General features: G+C 37.2%; 1 protein-coding gene across 7 annotated transcripts in view; it reads right to left on the minus strand.

Moving 5' to 3' along the window:
• The window catches only part of CTNNA3 (catenin alpha 3), a 1,911,430-nt gene that overhangs the window by 1,726,432 nt on the left and 170,145 nt on the right, over window positions 1–14,853 (minus strand). For all 7 annotated transcript variants that reach the window (XM_055590589.1, XM_055590598.1, XM_055590586.1 and 4 more), the window contains exon 5: window positions 9,869–9,988. In XM_055590589.1, coding sequence (XP_055446564.1) covers window positions 9,869–9,988 — 120 coding nt within the window. The remainder of the gene's footprint in view (window positions 1–9,868; window positions 9,989–14,853) is intronic.

A 14,853-nucleotide genomic window follows, 5' to 3' on the forward strand; every position in this document is an offset into this window, starting at 1 on the left:
GTGAAAAGAAGAGAAGCGAAAAGCAAAGGAGAAAAGGCAAGGCATAAGCATCTGAATGCAGAGTTCCAAAGAATAGCAAGAAGAGATAAGAAAGCCTTCCTCAGTGATCAATGCAAAGAAATAGAGGAAAACAACAGAATGGGAAAGACTAGAGATCTCTTCAAGAAAATTAGAGATACCAAGGGAACATTTCATTCAAAGATGGGCTCGATAAAGGACAGAAATTGTATGGACCTAACAGAAGCAGAAGATATTAAGAAGAGGTGGCAAGAATACACAGAAGAACTGTACAAAAAAGATCTTCATGACCCAGATAATCACGATGGTGTGATCACTGACCTAGAGCCAGACATCCTGGAATGTGAAGTCAAGTGGGCCTTAGAAAGCATCACTACGAACAAAGCTAGTGGAGGTGATGGAATTCCAGTTGAGCTATTTCAAATCCTGAAAGATGATGCTGTGAAAGTGCTGCACTCAATATTCCAGCAAATCTGGAAAACTCAGCAGTGGCCACATGACTGGAAAAGGTCAGTTTTCATTCCAATCCCAAAGAAAGGCAATGCCAAAGAATGCTCAAACTACCGCACAATTGCACTCATCTCACACGCTAGTAAAGTAATGCTCAAAATTCTCCAAGCCAGGCTTCAGCAATATGTGAACCATGAAATTCCTGATGTTCAAGCTGGTTTTAGAAAAGGCAGAGGAACCAGAGATCAAATTGCCAACATCCGCTGGATCATGGAAAAAGCAAGAGAGTTCCAGAAAAACATCCATTTCTGCTTTATTGACTATGCCAAAACCTTTGACTGTGTGGACCACAATAAACTGTGGGAAATTCTGAAAGAGATGGGAATACCAGACCACCTGACCTGCCTCTTGAGAAACCTATGTATATGCGGGTCAGGAAGCAACAGTTAGAACTGGACATGGAACAACAGACTGGTTCCAAATAGGAAAAGGAGTACGTCAAGGCTGTATATTGTCATCCTGCTGATTTAACTTATATGCAGAGTACATCATGAGAAACGCTGGGCTTGGAGGAAGCAAAAGCTGGAGTCAAGATTTCTGGGAGAAATATCAATAACCTCAGATGTGCAGATGACACCACCCTTATGGCAGTAAGTGAAAAGGAACTAAAAAGCCTCTTGATGAAAGTGAAAGTGGAGAGTGAAAAAGTTGGCTTAAAGCTCAACATTCAGAAAATGAAGATCATGGCATCTGGTCCCATCACTTCATTGGAAATAGATGGGGAAACAGTGGAAACAGTGTCAGACTTTATATTTGGGGGCTCCAAAATCACTGCAGATGGTGACTGCAGCCATGAAATTAAAAGACGCTTACTCCTTGGAAGGAAAGTTATGACCAACCTAGATAGCATATTCAAAAGCAGAGACATTACTTTGCCAACAAAGGTCCGTCTAGTCAAGGCTATGGTTTTTCCTGTGGTCATGTATGGATGTGAGAGTTGGACTGTGAAGAAGGCTGAGTGCCGAAGAATTGATGCTTTTGATCTGTGGTGTTGTAGAAGACTCTTGAGAATCCCTTGGACTGCAAGGAGATCCAACCAGTCCATTCTGAAGGAGATCAGCCCTGGGATTTCTTTGGAAGGAATGATGCTAAAGCTGAAACTCCAGTACTTTGGCCACCTCATGCGAAGAGTTGACTCATTGGAAAAGACTCTGATGCTGGGAGGGATTGGGGGCAGGAGGAGAAGGGGACGACAGAGGATGAGATGGCTGGATGGCATCACTGACTCAATGGACGTGAGTCTGAGTGAACTCCAGGAGTTGGTGATGGACAGGGAGGCCTGGCGTGCTGCGATTCATGGGGTCACAAAGAGTCAGACATGACTGAGCGACTGAACTGAACTGAACTGAGAGCCTGTATACCCCAGGGCTGGGTTACCACCTTAGACCAAACAACTACCAGAGAGGGAGTGCAACTCCACCCATCATCAGATAATTGTATTAAAGCTTTACTGAGTAAGGCCCTGCCCATCAGAGCAAGACCCAGTTTTTCCCATCGCCAGTCCCTCCCATCAAGAAACTTACACAAGCCTCTTAGCCTCATCCATTAGAGGGCAGGCAGAAGAAGTACAGTCTCACAGCAGCTAAAACAAAAACCATATTACAGAAAGTTAATCATGATGAAAAAGCAGAAAGTTATGTCCCAGATGAAGGGACAAGATAAAATCCCAAAAAAACAACTAGATGAAATTGACATAGGCAACCTTCCAGAACAAGAATTCATAATAATGATAGTGAAGATGATCCAGGATCTCAGAAAAAGAATGGAGGCAAAGGTTGAGAAGATGCAAGAAACATTCACCAAAGACCCAGGAAAACTAAAGACCAAACAAACAGAGGTGAATAATACACTGGAAGGAATCAATCACAGAATAACTGAGGCAGGAGTACAGATAAATGACCTGAAGGACAGAATGGTGGAAATCACTGCTGCAAAACAGAATATAGAAAAAAGAATGAAAAGAAAGGAAGACTGAGAGACCTCTGGAAGAATATTACATGCACCAACATTGGCATTATAGGGGTACCAGAAGAAGAAAAGACAGAGAAAAAAAGGACTTGAGAAAATATTTGAAGACATAATTGCTGAAAATTTCCCAAACATGGGAAAGGAAATTGTCAGCCAAGTCCAGGAATCACAGAGAGTCCCAAGCAGGATAAACCCAAAGGGGAACACACTGAGACACATAGTAATCAAACTGACAAAAATTAAAGACAGAGTTATTAGAAGCAACAAGGGAAAAATGACAAGTAACATACAAAGGAACTCCCATCAGGCTATCAGCTGATTTCTCAACAGAAACTCTACAAACCAGAAGGGAATGGCATGACATATTTAAAGCAATGAAAGGGAAGAACCTACAACCATGAACTCTACCCAGTGAGACTCTCCTTTGATTTGACAGAGAAATCAAAAGCTTTCCAGACAAGCAAAACTTAAGAGAATTCAGCACCACCAAACCAGCTTTACAACAAATGCTAAAGGAACTACTCTAGGCAGGAAACACAAGAGAAGGAAAGACCTACAGAAAATAAACCCAAAACAATTTAAGAAAACGGTAACTGGATCATACATATCAATAATCACCTTAAATGAAAATGGATTAAATGCACCAACCAAAAGACATAGACTGGCTGGGCGGATGCAAACATGTGCACGTATGCACTTCCACTTACCACATCACTCTGCCTGACCCCAAGTTGTATGTAATTATTTTATGTTGTTACGTTAATCATGTTCCCATTATGACTTGCAATTGCAATTATCTTTTACTTTTTGTCTGGCTATTGATTGTGAAAACTGATAAACATCTTTTACTATTGTGATTACATAACTATTATTCACTTAATACCACTGTATCATGATTGGTCAACAGAGAAATAGAACTCTATGCTACCAAAACTAGTATCTATCATAAAAACCTGTAATCAGTTTTTAAAATCCATAAACATATCAGAATTATCTTGAAAATTTTTGAAAAAGGCAAATGCTCAAGTGTTGCTTTTTTTCTCCAGAGTTCCAGATATGTTTCTAATGAGTAGTCATGTTTAAAAACAACTGGACTATATGAGGATCTTCTACTTTTATCTAGTTTGTTTCACATTTTCTATTTCATATTCAGTGTTCCCATTTCATTTAGTTTGAAGTAAAGTGGCTCAGCATGTCTGACTCTTTGCGACCCCATGGACTGTAGCCTACCAGGCTCCTCCATTCATTGTATTTTCCAGGCAAGAGTACTGGAGTGGGTTGCCATTTCCTTCTCCAGGGGATCTTCCCGACCCAGGGATTGAACCTGGGTCTCCCGCATTGTGAGCAGACACTTTCCCCTCTGAGCCACAAGGGAAGTCCCTTCATTTAGTTTATGTTCTCCAATTTATCCATCGCTTCTCTTTTCTTTTATGTTCTTTCTCAAGCCTTTATCAAGTGTAGTAGAAAAGTTGTTAATACATATATATATGTATAATATATATTGTAGAAAATCTATGAATTTTTGCCTAACTAAAAAAATTATGACATTTTTAATCCATTTGTTTGACTTAGTATGAATAGAATGCTAGATTTCTAATTAAAAAACAGATATGCAACAAAGGTTTACTATATAGCATAGGGAACTATAGTCAATATCTTGTAATAACTTATAATGGAAAAAATTTTCAGAAATAATATATGTGTATTTATATAACTGAATCACCTTGCTGAGCACCTGAAACATTGTAAGGCAACTATACTTCAATAAAATAAAGATACTTAAAACACACACACAAACACACATTAGAACCAAATACTGCAATTCCCTTTTCAAAAGGTATCAACATTTTTATGACAGAGATCACTAACCACTGCTACATATGTCCAAAACCATTATATCCCATATGTTCGTAACAGTGCTGAACCCTATGTGAAGTACAAAGTATATGAAAGAGAGCATATCCTTATGGAACTTACCAACCACCTAGGATGAAGACTGATGAGAATTATACAAAAACAACACTATAATAACTACAATTTATTCTAACCACATGCTAGGCACAATGCTAAGTCTCTTATATTTTGATTTCTTTATTATTTTAAAGTATTTAAAGCATATATGTACTTTACACTTTATATATTATTTTCTCAAAACAGGTTATAAGTTAGGTATTACTTTCCTAACATTTTAAAAGAAGAAACTACAGTGCCTAAAGCAGTATAAATAATCTAACAAGATTGGTTGACTACAGGCCCACACTTTAACCTGTACTACAAGGATCTTCAATGAGTGTGTAATCATTCAGATGTTAAATTGCATGACACTGATAAAAGCTAAGAATGACAAAGAAGGAAGTTTACATACTGACTGAAGGCCATAGGATAAAGTGTCATAAGGAAGACTACACTTCAGTTTGGCTTTAAAGGAAGATTAGTAATTAAATAAATATAAAAGGGCTAGATATTATAAACATCAAGTTTATGAACCCTGTGAAAAGTTCAGAAGGCAAGAATAGCATGCCATGATCAGGGAGACAAGAGGGAATTCAGAGATCCTGATGTGTTCCAACATGGATATGTATCTGAAGTACATTTTAATTTTACATATTTTCTCATCAGTGTATAAATGTGCTTTAGTCTACATAAAGTTCAACTTAATAATGTCAACTTTATACCAAAGTACCTCAGAAGCCTCTGGAAGCAGGATGTGTCTTATAAAGTTATTTTTAATATTTTAAGTATTAAGAGGACTTCCTTGGTGACTCAGTTAGTAAAGAATCTGCCTGCAATGCGGGAGACCACCTATAGTGCAGGAGACCCAGGTTTGATCCCTGGGTTGTGAAAATCCCCTGGAAAAGGAAATGGCAACCCACTCCAGTATTCTTGCTTGTGAAATCTTATGGACAGAGGAGCCTGGGGTTGCAAGAGTTAGACACAACTCAGCAACTAAATCACCACCAGAATATCAAACTTTATTTTATTCCAAAAAGCAAAGCCCCAAGAACATCTCTTTCTTTATAAGCTCTCAAATTAATACATAAACCTGGGTTCTACATAATAGCTAAATCTTGCTAGTACCACTTTTATATATCATCAAGCAGGAGGATAAAAATCAAGCAGTCTAAGCAGATAAACTCAAAGATTGCATCTCCAGATATAGTAAAACCTCAAAGTCTCCAGATTCTTTGGTTAATAAGACTCTGGCATCCATTTACTTCAGACAGATTCATCCTGGAAAAACCACCAGGAGAGGAGAAGGAGAGGGAAAGGAAAGGAAAGGAAACAAAAGGAAAGGAAAGGCAAAGCTAATCTACACCTAGGAGACAAAGCACTATAACCATCGCCCTCAATCCACAGTAAAAAAAAAAAAATGGTAAAAGAATAGAGTTCAGTATTCCTGGGTCATATCTGGCCCAGGGAAAGAAATCTCTCAAAATGATCTTTAAAATATCATAGAAAGGGACATAAAATAAAATCTAATGAAAGAATCCAAGAAAATAATTACAGTTCATTGGGAATTCTTAATACATAGATAAGGTAGCCTTGATGTTTTATGTTCGTTTAAAGAAATAGATGGAAAATGGAATATATTAGGAGAAAACCTAAATAATACATACGGCAAGAAGCAATATGTCAGTGTTTGGCATCCAGGAAGCCTAAGGGTTAATATCCTTCTGTATTTCAAAAGTGCAGTAAAACATATCAATTTTAGTTGCCTATAATCTGAGGCCAAAACTTTTGGCATACTTCCCTCTTCATAGTGATAAAAGTACCAACAAGTATTTATTGAGTATTTGTCACGGGTCAGATGCTGTTGTGAGCACTGCAGAAGACACAGCATCGAAGGTGACAGACAAGGTCCTGCCCTTACGGAGCTTACGTTCTGTCACAAAAAGAAATGATAACTATGGTTGGACCAGGGAACAAAGCATGACTAATTCTCTGGTACAAAGCATCCTGCCTTGTAAGGCAGAAGCTTTCTTGCTGAACGACAGTTTTACAGAGACCTGAATCTTTTCCAGTAGGAGAAACTTACAGTGTGTGTTTATAGGTTTGGGGGACGTTACAGGGAATAGGGGTGTAGGCTAGGGCTTCCCTGCTGGCACTAGTGGTAAAGAATCGGCCTGCCAATGCAGGAGACACAAGAGACATGTGCTCGATCCCTGGGTCAGGAAGATCCCCTGGAGGAGGGCATGACAACCCACTCCTGTATGATTGCCTGGAAAATCCCACGGGCAGAAGAGCCTGGGGGGCTACAGACCATAGGGTCGCAGTGTCGGACATGACTAAGCGAGTAAGCAAGGACAGGACATGAAAGCAAATCCCACCAAGTCAGAAAAAAGGCTTATATTCTGACTGTTTACACCTTGCCCATCCAGTAAACACAATACCTCTATGGCTTTGGTACAGAAGAACTGGTTAATATTACAAATTTCTAGGAAGCTTTGATACATTTGGAAGCTAATGGGAAATAAAGTTTGTCTTTTCCCTGCCACCTCCCTTGTTCAATATGTCTTCTTGCAATCCTCTCTTATTTTCCCTTTTTCTGAGACTTCTTTTTTTAATTCTTCAGAAATCAATGCTTTAACCTACTAAATGCTTATAATAAAACCAAGTATAGTTTCATTTCCAACATTTTATCCCTCTCATCTTATTTCTAAAACCCCCTTTCCCTCTTTTTTATTACTCTTTGATCCCTGACTTTCTACTCTACCATCCTTTTTCTGACCACTTCACTCAATTCCCCTTCTATCTTTTCCAGACAGAAAAAAAAAAAAAAAATAATCACTAGATACAGGGAAAGACAGAACCAAGTAAAACAAAGGGTTGACAATATGCTATACATGCAGGTAAGTTCATTTTGTAAGAATTTGACATTTCAAGTTTAAAAAACTGCCTATGCAAATAAATTTCCTTGGACTAAAATTACTAGATATAACACTCAAAGACTACAAAAATAAAGTTTTAGGGACTTCTCTAATTGTCCAGTGGTTAACAATCCATCCTGCAATGCAGGTGATGTGGGTTTAATCCCTGTTCAGGGAGCTATTAATAAGATCCCACATGCCGCAGAGAAACTAAGCTCTCACACCAAACTAGAGAGACTGTGGGCCACAATGAACGTTTTGCATGATGCAATGAAGATCCCATGTGCCGCAACTAAGACCCAATGCAGCCAAATAAAATAATAAACATTAAAAAATGAAGTTTTACATATTTTCTTAGCTGAATGAAGATATTCTTTCAAAAGTCTTTTTGTGTTTTTGTATGTATTGAACAATTTGCATGAGAGAGAGGAGGAAAGAGCTGCCCCTGTTTTCTGCCTCTCATCAGAAGTCCCATTTCAAATGTCTCTTTAAGTCCCAGATCTGGCCTCTTGTGAAACTGCCTTCATACCACATACCTAGAATGCCTCACTTTATTATCCCTCCAGTTTGTCTCTCTGCAGGGATATTGGGGACAGCCCAGGTTTGGAGTCAGACTGATTCCTACTGGAAGCTCAGCTTTACTTCTCCAGTGACCTTAGGCAAGTTACTTAACTCTCTAAACAATTTTCTCAACTGTAAAATGGTGAAGCCAATCTCATTACATTGTTATAAGCATTTAATGATCTAATCCGTAAATGTTCTAATCACACTATGTGGCATACAGTTGTCATTTAATAAATAGCATATATGATTTATATATGCATACACATATGTATACATATATAAACACCCAAGTGTCCATCTTTTCCTCACATACACATGCACTCTACCTGTCTGTTTTCAATGCCATTCTCCCAGAGTTCTGCCTTTCTGCTCTTGAACCATTCACAATTTTCCAGATTCACAATTAGCTAATGTAGGAATCTAATCACTGAAAATGTGCTAATGAGAAAGGATAAGAGAAGAGGACAGTGACTACCGCCTGCCAACTCCAATACCCCTCAATGGTAAAATACAGCTCTTGGAAACAAAATTGTACTAAACTACATAGGCTGGAGCAGTGATTCACAGTATGAATTTTAAGCTGTATCATTTGGGAGCTTACTGGAGTAGTTCTCAGTAACTGTGACTGCTTCTTTTACATGTGTTAATACATAGGCCATCACTAATACAAGAATAAAGAAATAAATGGATATGGTATCCTTTTTCATATGAATTAAGGTATGTGCAGAGATACTGCATTTGCCCCAAAACACTCTTCAAAACAAGGAAAATAAGACCATGAGAAGGTTAAATATCCATGTAATGTCTGTGATAAAGCAAACCCTAGAACACAATTCTCTTTTCAAGTCACTATTTCTAGGCCATACCATGTTGACTTCATAAAGTTTATATAGGACATACTACTTTTAAATCCCCCTTTAAAAAGATGCAAAATTTGTAAATTAGGCAATGTCAAGAAAGCCACACCATCTGCCAGACTAACAGGCAAGTCTCTTAAGTAATGGACTCAATGCCTGGCCATGCAAGTCAGCCATTTATTCATTTTTCTAGGCGCTATCCATCACTGAGCACATTCCCAAATTTCATGCAACATAATTTGAACATTTAACTGGTTGTTCTGATTAGAATAAACATTCAGCCCAAGTAAAAGCTTGACAATCCTGACACCTAGTGGCTGTGAAAAACTGGGTGAGACCCAGTTTGGGAAAAGTAGCTACCTACCATGGCAATATCTTACAAACTACAGAGAATTTAATGATTATTAATACTACAAAATACCAATTCTAAAAGCAACGCTATAAAATTCTATTTTGGCTCTGATTTGTCTAGTGGTCTATACAAAGAGGCTAAAACACTTGGGCTTGTAAAGCATGTTTTCCTTCAACCTTACACATTTGGCAAACTTACTAAGCCTCAGAGATCAAACAAGGAAACTAAAGCTAAACTACGCAAAAAAAAATAAATACATAAATAAATTATTTGGCATATTTATGATTCCCTTCTTTAGTTTTGCATGTACATTCACATCCTTTCTTGATCTTGAGGTGGTTTTTCTCCTCATGTATCCCCCTGTCAAATATAAAAGCCATCTATTCAAGCCACATAGATGTTCCCTTTATGTCACTAAAGCATCCTTCATCAAAGGATAGCTGAACCCTCACAAGCCAGCAGGAGTTTTCTTTAAGAAAGGTATAAGAACATACATGGAAACCCCCAAAGTGCACATCTAAAAGCAAGGACAATGCTGAATGCTGAAGAAGAAAAAAAAAAAAAAAAAAAAACATATGAACACAGCAGGTCAGCACCACACAGCACAACTTATTTCTGCCCCAAACATTCGAATATAAGTCTCCCCAGACCCACCTAAACCTCTGACAGGCAGAAAGGTGAGAAGACTGAAAGTGTTCATATCCTCCACCAAGGAGAGCTCTGAGTCCTACCTGCTGACGTTTGAAGGCTAAATAGTCCAGATTTTCAAGGTCCTTCCCAAGCTTCTGGTAGGTTTTCTTGAGGTCAGATTTGTTGGAAACATTTTTAAGAGATTCAAATGTCCTTTGAAACTGAAATTGAAAACAAAGTAAATCATTAGGATAGCAGCAGATTTTTCTCAAATTCCTAACCAGCTAACACAGACAAATGGCCAATAGTGAGCCTCAGTTTCTCCCATTCATAATACAGAGATAACAAATACCCTTAAATTAAATAATGAGGCAAAATTATAAATAATTAGAAACTATATGCTAAGTACAAGCAACATTACTGCATGAATGAGGAACTTTTTTAGTCCTCATTGTAACAAAAAAACATAGAATTTTAAAAATTTTTTTAACTTTTCATGGTTTAGGATACAATGTCACCCTTAAAGAAAAAATTACAATGAATGTATAATTTCCAATAATTATGAGAAAGTATTAATATTAAAAGATCTCTCACATCCCAATCATGGAAACAAATTTATGTAAAAGTACCCACTTGTCTCTATAGAAACACTTATGCAGAATAGGTACCCAATAAACTTCAGCCAGGAAGATCTCTCAGATCTTATATTTTGAGAAGAAAGAAAAATGAATGTTTTGATGACCAAAGCATATGTAGCATGTTCAGCAAACATTTTTTCATTTCTGCTCTATAACAGACATGTTATTAAATTGATTCTGCTGAATCAGAATGCTTTCATTCATTTTTAAGTCAGAGACTACATAAACACAAAGGAGACAAATTGCAGTGTATCACAGAACAGTGTTCTGCCACTAATAATTAATTAAGCAAAAAGATCTCACAAGACATTGAATTCTTGGTTTATTTTAGTAAATTAGAACATACTTGAGAAGATTAGTGATTGAAAATGTCAAAGTAATACCATTTGCAAGACATTTTCATTTACTCTCTCTTTATGTCATTTATTTCCCATATTCTCAATGTGTGCCATTAGATAAAGATCTCTAAATAGAGACTTCACCATCTTAAACACACCAGAATTCCACTGTGACTATAATGCTATGAGACAGGCTAATAAAATTTTATAGAATATAATTAAGTTTCCAGGGAAATGATTTGACCCTTACTATTTCAAACTCTGTGGAATAAGTCACAATATAATGGCATTCTATTGAATTAAATCCTTAATTTCATGAAAGTAACATATTTATCTCAATCCAGGGTGACACAGGAAAAAGAAATAGGAAATAATGCTAAACTTTCACATCAGGACAATAAAATAAATTCAACAAACAATCTTTTAGAGCCTACTATGCACAAGGCACTATGAATATAAAACATATTTCTAAAATAACTTACAGACTACCAGGGAAATTAGACACGAAACTCAAAAATGGGAAAGATCCTGACATTTACTGCATGCCTACTCAGTGTCAGTTACTTCATCCTTTTCAATTTAAGCTTCACAAGACCCACAGGAGTTCCTATTTCTCTTCCATTCTAAAAGTAAGTAAACTGAGACTCAGAAAGTTTAAGCTGTTTTATTTTTCAATAATACATAAATTTAATTCATAAAACAATAATTCCTTAATTTTTATTTCTCTTGGCCTTTTCTTCTAATCTGGCTTTTCTTTCTTTATGCCGTTCTCCTAAGAATCACAAAAGCTTTTATTAAGCCAAATGATATCTTTTTCCCAGTTTTACTGAGATATAACTGACATAGAGCACTGTATAAGCTAAGGGGTATGGCATAATGATTTGACTTACATACATCACAAAATGATTATCATAGTAAGTTTAGTGAACATCCATCATCTCATAGAGTTACAAAATAAATGAAATATAAAAAAATATTTCCTTGTGATGAGATCTCTTCAGATTTACTGTCTTAATTTTCATATATAACATATCATCAAACATATTTATCATGTTGTACATCACATTTCTAGTACTTATTTATCTTATAACTGGAGTTTGTACCTTTTGACTACCTTTGTCCAATTCACCCTCCCACCACACCTCACCTCTGGTAATCACAAATCTTATCTCCCTATATGTATAAATTTGGGGGGTATTTTGTTTGTTTGCTTTTGAAGTATAATTGACCTACAATACTATATCAGTTTGTGATTTGATATCTCTATACACTTCAAAATAGAACTAGGTTTTAGTATTTACACTCTTTCTACTCTACCATTAACTTTAACACAAGGCAAAGTGGTAAAAAGAGTGCAAAAAAGGAGATAAAAGTAATGTGGTGAAATAGAAAAAAAACCCACTGATACTGTTGGAGAGACTCAGGCCATATAGGAGACACAAAGGAATTTGAGTTGGGTCTTGAAGGAGTTTTCAGAGCCTTAAATGGGAACTGATTCTACCCATCAGTTTAAACATAGCCAAAGTCTGCTCATTTTCCCCTTTTGTAGCATAGTAAACAAGTTTCTTTTAGCATTATTTTAATGACCTGTATATTAGCTATTTATCATATTATATGATCATTTCTGTACCTTGCCCATTTCTTGGTTTCTTCTCACTATGTTTAAATGAAACTAATACCAGATCTGAGATTCTAAACAATTTAGAAATTTTACCTATGAATTAATATAAGCTTTTACCAATCAACCTTTTCAGTTTTAAAGCATTCCTTATCCTCTGCATTTTTCTCTTTCCTAAGACATTAGCTTTATTTCTTAACTATCTCTTCTTCACATTGTTCTTTGTGAATTTTATGCAACTCCAAATAGTAACTTTAGGGTAAACACATTTGTAAGGCTTCAAAATAAGAAACATGAAAACCAATACTTCCAGGTAATATGTCCATGACCAAAGAAAAACAGGGAAATCCAGTAATGATACATCCCCACTGGATGTTTTCATTAACAGTGGGAGCTTGCATAACATGGAGATTTTAGCTTGAACTTTCATTATTAGGACTTATATCCTCCATTTATTGACACTAACTAGTTCCAAGTATTCAGACTATGATGATTTGTTCATTTAAGCAGTTTTTTTCACTTACAACAACAAATAATTATCAAGGAGAGGTCATATAAAATCTATAATGTAACTTGAAGTTAGATCTCTATTAAACATATCCCATTCCCATCTGCTCACATATACACTTAAACATGCTAAAGAGTAAAGAAGTAATTCTGCCTTACAGGTGAAGCTGAAGTACAAAAGATAAAAATAAGACAAAAGTTAAGATTCAGATTTTACTTAGAGAGATTTGAGGTTACCTTGTCTTGAAAATGTTTATTCCAATATGCCACTGTACTTGATCACTCAAACAGACCTCTTGAGATATTCTACATTAGTTTAGTACACTGTAATTTCTTTGTCATGTATGGATGTGAGTTGTACTGTGAAGAAAGCTGAGCGCTGAAGAAATGATGCTTTTGAACTGTGGTGTTGGAGAAGACTCTTGAGAGTCTCTTGGACTGCAAGGAGATCCAACCAGTCCATTTTAAAGGAGATCAGTCCTGTGTGTTCTTTGGAAGGAATGATGCTAAAGCTGAAACTCCAGAACTTTGGCCACCTCATGCGAAGAGTTGACTCATTGGAAAAGACTCTGACGCTGGGAGGGATTGGGGGCAGGAGAAGAGGGGAATAACAGAGGATGAAATGGCTGGATGGCATCACTGACTCGATGGACGTGAGTTTGAGTGAACTCCAGGAGTTGGTGATGGACAGGGAGGCCTGCTGCTGCTGCTGCTGCTAAGTTGCTTCAGTCGTGTCCAACTCTGTGTGACCCCAGAGATGGCAGCCCACCAGGCTCCCCTGTCCCTGGGATTCTCCAGGCAAGAACACTGGAGTGGGTTGCCATTTCCTTCTCCAATGCATGAAAGTGAAAAGTGTAAGTGAAGTCGCTCAGTCGTGTCCGACTCTAGCGAACCCATGGACTGCAGCCTACCAGGCTCCTCTGTCCATGGGATTTTCCAGGCAAGAGTACTGGAGTGGGGTGCCATTGCCTGGCATGCTGCAATTCATGGGGTCGCAAAGAGTCGGACACGACTGAGCAATTGAACTGAACTGAACTGAATTTCATTATATTTACTGCTTCTCAATAAAGATCTCTCAATTGAAGCTGGGAAAGGAAGCATGATTAAGAGATTTTAATATTTCTGGATTTTACCTGTTCAAAGTTTTGAGTGCAAACTTTGAAGAATCCCCAAATAATTTGTTCAACACTGAGTTTATCCTATGTTAATATTTTTAACTCATTGGAAACTAAATTCAAACTTAAAAAAAAAAAAATCCCAATAAATAAATTTGAATCCAAAACAAATCTAAACTTTAGGTATGTTATAAAACTGTCAAAACTGAACATTAAAATAGCCTCGTACTGAGACGGAAATCCAAATTCTGTCCAATCTGACTGCTGTTGCTGCTGCTAAGTTGCTTCAGTCGTGTCCGACTCTGTGTGACCCCATAGACGGCAGCCTACCAGGCTTCCCCGTCCCTGGGATTCTCCAGGCAAGAACACAGGAGTGGGTTGCCATTTCCTTCTCCAACGCATGAAACTGAAAAGTGAAAGTGAAGTTGCTCAGTCGTGTCCGACTCCTAGCGACCCCCATGGACTGCAGCCCAACAGGCTCCTCCATCCATGGGATTTTCCAGGCAAGAGTACTGGAGTGGGGTGCCATTGCCTTCTCTGTCCAAACTGACTACTTTAACCAAATTTCACATGACAGACAAAAATAAGAAGATGCAAACAGCATCTCTAAAACCAAAAAGTAAGTATTGTGCATCACAAATAGTGAAGCATTGTAAACACACATCCAGAGTGTTTTCTTATCAAATTCCTCTTTGGTCAGAAATTATAATAGTAAGAATCCACAAAATAAAACAACAGAGGCCATGATTGCTCCTATCCCATTAAAATAACTGAAAATCTGTTTTGCAGAAAAGAGAAGCATGAGTGTGGCAGAAAAGAAAATATCTAGTTTGACTCAGCATTCCCTCTTCCCAAATACATTTTCCTCCT

Source organism: Bubalus kerabau, chromosome 1 (genome assembly GCF_029407905.1).
Source record: "Bubalus kerabau isolate K-KA32 ecotype Philippines breed swamp buffalo chromosome 1, PCC_UOA_SB_1v2, whole genome shotgun sequence".
NCBI classification, from domain to species: Eukaryota; Metazoa; Chordata; class Mammalia; order Artiodactyla; family Bovidae; genus Bubalus; species Bubalus kerabau.